General features: G+C 41.7%; 1 protein-coding gene across 2 annotated transcripts in view; it reads right to left on the bottom strand.

The window, feature by feature from the left end:
* Positions 1-170: 170 nt before the first annotated feature.
* The window catches only part of SMIM19 (small integral membrane protein 19), a 13,290-nt gene continuing 6,856 nt past the window's right edge, over positions 171-6,604 (bottom strand). For both annotated transcript variants that reach the window (XM_010846389.1, XM_010846388.1), the window contains exon 4: positions 171-1,010. In XM_010846389.1, the coding sequence (XP_010844691.1) occupies positions 946-1,010 (65 nt within the window). In that variant the 3' untranslated portion in view covers positions 171-945. The remainder of the gene's footprint in view (positions 1,011-6,604) is intronic.

Here is a 6,604-nt window from a genome sequence, read left to right as displayed (position 1 = left end):
AAACAAATTCTTGAACAGTTATATGGACAGTTAAACGTACCTGCTATTACCTCCAACCAGTTTTTCTTTAAATAAATACGAAAAACTGGGCAAAAACATTTCAGTGTTTTCAGCATGAAGTTTTCAGCATAAAAATGGTACAAGGTATGAGTCTACCGGAAAGCTTATTATGGTTTAAAAAAAAAAAAAAGCCCAAGAAGCTAGATAGTGAAACATTTATAGTCATAAGATCCCAAAGCAAGTAGCTAGCACCTGTCAGAGGTGCCCATGTATTCAGCAGCACAGCCCTGGCATGGCTGGAAGAAGACTCTTCTGGTGGAAGGAACTCGTGGGAACACAATGAAGGGGAACGAACTCCAGTCCCAGGCAAGTTCCACAACTAGCAGGGGGGTGTGTGTCAGGATTTCACGGTGCAGAAAAGACAGTTTCCTGTGCGACTCCTGAAGAAGCAAAGATGGCTAATTCAACCGGAGGTGACAACAGCCACAGGAACACACGTTAGTTAGTCCCTTATCCATTACGACATTTATCCCCCGACAATCGAAGAGGAAGTTCTTTCAATGATTTGATTTTTACTTTTTAATTTTGCGAAAACGTTCAAAAGCGGCCTAGGCTCCAAACTCTTGCGCTTTTGCTCCTGACTGCATCCTGAAGGAGGGAAGGTCTTCACGAGGTAAGACTGCCACCTCTGCTGACCGTCTACCTCCCCAGACTCTCTGTGTTCAGGCCTTTGGAGGCATTTTTAATTTGTGGAACAAATGATTTGGAGATAAAATTTTAAAAAGTGAAACCAAACACACCAAAAGATTGGGGGGAAAGTCACAAACAGAATGATTTTATGGAGACAGAACTTAAAAAAACCCCAAGACGCTGGTCATGATTTAGCAGCAGCAGGAGATCGCACTCTTGAACAACAAGCATTTATGCTGCTGATTTTCTGAGATTTCATTCCAGCGAGAGCTGCACACTGTCAGCTTGGCTCTGTGGCTGCTGATAGTCATACTTCCTGGCTATTAGGAAATAAACAAAAGAAAAAAACAAGAAAAAAGGAGATACAATTAATAAAGTCTCAAAATCATTATGAACCCACATCATTAAATTACAGTCAAGTCATGATTCTCAGTAAAGAATCAGCTTGAAAGTGAAAGTGAAGTTGCTCAGTCGTGTCTGACTCTTTGCGACCCCATGGACTGCAGACTACCAGGCTCCTCCGTACATGGGATTTTCCTGGCAAGAGTCCTAGAGTAGATTGCCATTTCCTTCTCCAGGGGATCTTCCCGACCCAGGAATCGAACATGGGTCTCCCGCATTGCAGGCAGACGCTTTACCGTCTGAGCCACCAGGGAAGCCCCAAAAGAATTATCTTAGAATTAAACAATTTTTTTTCACTAGAGGAAATTTATGATACTTTGTGATCCTCTAATTTCTCATCAGTGCTGATATCCATTTTCAAATGTTTATTATTATTGTTTTGTACACTGGCTTATTCAGAACACTAAAATACAGAGTGAGTGCATGCTTAGCCATTTCAGTTGTGTCCAATTCTTTGTGACCCTATGGACTGTGTAGCCCGCCAGGCTCCTCTGTCCATGGGATTCTCCAAGCAAGAATACTGGAGTGGGTTGCCATGCCCTCCTCTAGGGGATCTTCCTGATCCAGGGATCAAACCTGCATCTCCCATGTCTCCTGCATTGGCAGGCTGGTTCTTTACTACTGGCACCATCTGGGAAGCCCAAAATATAGGGTAAACACTAATAAAGCTACTAAACTCAAAGTAACATTTTGTAATGTCCTTCTTTGTTATCCTCCATCTCCACCTCAAGATAAATGATTAATAATGCTTTTGCCACACCATAAGGAATTTGACTATATATTAAATGACAAGCCTAAGACATTTACTGAACATTGTCATTAATGTAAACGAGAAGAAAAAACAGACTTGCAATTCTGTACCGTTTTTGTTTTTCTGAGAAATAATTATTGAAGGTCTTAACCTGAAAACTAGAGAGTGGAGGGCTGCCGGGGTCCAGCCCGGGTGGATCCAGGGAATTCGAAGCGGGGACGGCGTCGGCGAGGATCAGGAAACAACTGCTTAATTCAACTTTAATTAAGGATATAAAGAGTAATAGAATAAGGATAGCTTAGTAGGAAAATTCAGTGAAGAAAAGAGGCTGAAATAAGGATAGCTCAGTGAGGAAATTCAGTGGAGAAAAGAGGCTGAATAATTCAGCCAGAAGGTGAGAGAAAGAACGACATGGGAAGACCAAGTTTCGGTGAACAAGGCCCGCACTTTATTTTCCAAAGTAGTTTTTATACCTTAAGTTATGCATAGAGGATAATGGGGGAAGGGGTAGAGTCATGCAGCAAGCCAGGCTTTCTTCCTGCAAACTTATCATATGCAAAAGCTTAGGTGATTTGCATCATCTTCTGGCCCAGAGGCCTGTTAACATTTTAAGACCCTTTCTTCAGAAAACTTATTTTTCTCTAAAGGTGATTGGTCAGGAGCCACCCTCCAAAAGCATTAGATAAAGTTGCATTCCTACAGGGCAAAGGTGAGGTGGGCTATAACAAGAAAAAGAATTAACTCAAGGATCCCAGGTTACAAACATTAAAGCTACTATTTACACCAATTATAGTAATCAATACACTGCCAGGGACACAGCAGGTAAGGGATATGGAGACTTAGCAGCAAACATTGGCCCAAAAAGTGAAAAACCCTTCACCAATACAATTTCTAATCAATCTTTTAATTGCTCAAAGGAATCTGTATTTAGACAGTTTAGAACATCTCATGCCTCTCACAGTTGGGAGGCTTTGAACAATCACATGTGGCCGGAAAAACCTATTCAGGCAGGCTAGAGGATTTCCAAAGGAGTTTGTAGGTTAAACACTGTCACACCCAGGAATTATTAACTGGAACTGTAAGCTAACTCTTTTTTTTCAGAGAGAGGTAGTGGGGGACAGCCCCCCGTAAAGTCAGAGGTGTAGGTGAAAGCACCAAGGTGAAAGCACTGGTTTTGGGGGTAGATGGGGGACTCCTGAGGCTCAATCCCGCCTTTGCGTATGCCGAGCCTCCTTCCTCATGACCTTTGTCATGGGCGGAGTTCCTCACGCTGGCTACCGGCAGTGATAGAATTCCAGTTGAGCTATTCTAGATCCTGAAAGATGATGCTGTGGAAAGTGCTGCACTCAATATGCAATATGTACTCAATATGCAATATGCCGGTTCCCGGCAGAGGGCCAAAGTCTTGTGAATGGTTTAGCTTTGAAGCTTTCAGTCTCTTTGTTAAGTTTTTACCAGCAAAGGAAGAAATACTATTTGTTTATATACTCAGGGTGGATCCAGACTTTTGTGGCCTAAAACTTATACAATTTGGGGGTTCCTCTTTAAGGAATCTGCCTGCAATGCAGGAGACCTCAGTTTGATTCCTGGGTCAGGAAGATCCCCTGGAGAAGAGAGAGGCTACCCACTCCAGTATTCTTGGGCTTCCCTGGTGCCTCAGTTGGTAAAGAATCTGCCTGCAATGAGGAAGACCTGGGTTCGATCCCTGGGTTGGGAAGATCCCCTGGAGAAGGGAATAGCTACCCACTTCAGTATTCTGACATGGAGAATTCCTTGGACTGTATAGTCCATGGGATCACAGAGTCATACACGACTGAGCAACTTTCACGTTCACTCTTTAAGGAAAGAGAAGAGAATCTGGAAGGAAGAGAATTTTTTCTGCTTCTTTCTTGAACCTATGGACTAAATCAGGATTAGATATGTCATCAACACTAGGAATGATGCAATGTGATGGGACTCATTAAATGTGCAAATACTCACTATTTATAAGAACAACAGCTTCGACTCCACATCCTAATCTCCATAATCAGTGAATATGTTACCTTCTAGGGCGGAAGGGGCTTGAAAGCCGTGATGAAGGATGTTGAGAGGGGGGATTATGTAATCACCTGGATTATTTGGCCCAACCTGATCCCAGGGGCCCTGAAAATCAGAGAGCCTCTACTGGCTGAGTTCAGAGACAGAGGGGGCTATAAAAATGCAAGAATGATCAGAAAGACACAATGCCACTGGCTTTGAAGACGGGTGAATGAGGCCACAAACCAAGCAATGCGGTAGCTTCTAGAAGCTGGAAAAGGCAAAGAAACACACCCTCACAGCCTCCAGAAAGAAACAAAACTCTGCTGACACCATGATTTTAGCCTAGTGAAACGGCTGTGGGACTTTTAACCTATAATTGTAAGATTTGTGCTGTGTCAGCCACTGAATTTGTGGTAATAGAGCAGCAACAGAAAACTAACACACCTTACAAATACAGGCATTTGGACAAATTTCATTTTTATGCCATTTTCATTAAAGAAGAAAAAGAACGGTACACTGGGTTTAAACTTGTATATGCTATGCTAATGGATTTTTCTTTTTTTTTGATGCCAACTAACTTCTGGGAGTTTCTTGTTTGTTTTTGTATTTTGGCTGCACTGCGCGGCATTGCAGATCTTAAGATTCCCCAACCAGGGATCGAATTCTGGCTTCTGCAGTGAAAGCACCAAATCCTAATTGCTAGGCCACCAGGGCACTCCCACTAACCTCTGTTTTGAGCAGGCATCAAGGAAAGCCTAATCCTTTAACTTTCCATACAGAGCTTCTCGCTCTCTGTGTTTTTGTTTTTAATACTTAGGTTTTCTTGGGGATTTTTTTTTTTTGAGGTAAAATACAAAAGCACTGAAATTTGCATTTTCACCATTTTTAAGTGGTTCGGGGACAGAAGCTCCGTTTACATTGCTGTGCTGCCACCAACAGCACCCGTCTGCCCACCACCCCGCGCTGACCTCTCTCCTCCGCACACAGAAGCTCCCTGTCCCCTCCTCCTCCAGCTCCTGGTGAGGACTCCACTCTGTCCCTGGGAATTTGCTTCAGAGAAGTGAAATCACACACTATTTGTTATTGTGTGAGTGGCTTCCTTCACTCCTGATAAGAGTAATTATGGAGCATAACGTCTTCGAGGTTCATGCCTGTTGTGGCACCCGTCACAATTTCCTTCCCTTTAAAGGTTGAATGAACCCTGTGCACGCACAGACCGCAGGCTGTGGACCATTCAGGAGCCAAGGACACTTGGGTTGTTTCCATCTTCTGGCTACTATGAATAATGCTGCTCTGTTAAATTCAGGTTTACTTCTTATTCTGAGCTAGTAACACATGAATATGACACAAAATGCGAAAGGGACCCAAAGAGGAAACACCGAAAGTGCATCTTCCTCCCACCTGATCAGCCCTGCAGCCCCATTCCACAGAGGAACTGCTGTCTATAGTTCTCAGGGTGAAATTTATGCTGAAGAATTTTTAGAAGTTCTACTTGTGTTAGAAAAATTATATATATATATATTTTTTCTACTTTTCACCTGAAATTCCAGTCTCCTGAGAGATACACTAGAAATATCTTGCTGACCATTCTTCCTTGCTTCTTTTTATACCCATTAGCATGCACGCATTCACATTAAAGATTTTACTGCAGACATCTTTCTTTTAAAAATACTGTCTTTTCTCCTTGAGTTCCACAGCATCCCCATCAAGGTAATGAATGCTAATAATCTCATGTGTATCTTTTCAAGCTTTCCTCCAGGCTTGCATAATTATACAGAACATTTTTACAAACAATCCTATCAAAAAATGGGCAGAAGACTTAAACAGACATTTCTCCAAAAAAGACATAATATAGGGCCAACAAGCACATGAAAGGATGCTCAACGTCACTAACTATTAGAGAAAGGCAAAACCAAACTACAAGGATCAGAATGGCCAGCATCAAAAAGTCTACAAATAATAATGTGGAGAAAACAGAACCCTCCTACAGTCTAAACTGGTACAACCATTATGGAGAACAGGATGGACACTCCTTAAAAACTAAAGCTATCCAATCCTGCAACCCCACTCCTGGACATATACCCAGAGAAAACTGGATATATGAAAAGGTACGTGCACCCTAATGTCCACAGGTGCATTATTTATAACAGCCAAGCCAAGTTCACTATTATAATAGCCAAGACAATGAAGGCAATCTGAACGTCCATATAAGCAAAGTCAGAGAAGGAAATATCATTGATACTGCTTATATGCGACATCTCAAAAAACAAAAAAGATATAAATGAACTTTTTTACAAAACAGAAATAGACCCACAGACATAAAGGAGTTGGGGAGAGATGAACTGGGAGGTTGGGATTAACATACACACACAACTGAATATAAAATGATGACCAACAACGACTTACTAAACAGCACAAGGAACTATACTCAATATTTCGTGGTGTTCTCTAGGGAAAAACAAATCTGAAAAAGAATATATATATATAAAAATGTATAGCTGAATCACTGGGCTATATACATGTAAACACAGGTATAACACAACATTGTAAGTCAACTACATGTCGATAAGAAAAACGATATACAACATTTTTACTACACATACATGTTGTAGTCGCTCAGTGTTAAAGGAGTGGCACCCTAGCATATATACAATTACCTCTTGCCCTTCCTCATTTAATGACACACCATGGAAGCCACACCTCATTTTCTTTAATGGTGGCATCAGAGGTTGTGGCTTTGGT

Source organism: Bison bison, unplaced genomic scaffold (assembly GCF_000754665.1).
Source record: "Bison bison bison isolate TAMUID 2011002044 unplaced genomic scaffold, Bison_UMD1.0 scf7180017864236, whole genome shotgun sequence".
NCBI classification, from domain to species: Eukaryota; Metazoa; Chordata; class Mammalia; order Artiodactyla; family Bovidae; genus Bison; species Bison bison.
The sequence above is the reverse complement of the archived record's forward strand: the minus strand, read 5'-3'. Positions and strand labels throughout refer to the sequence as shown.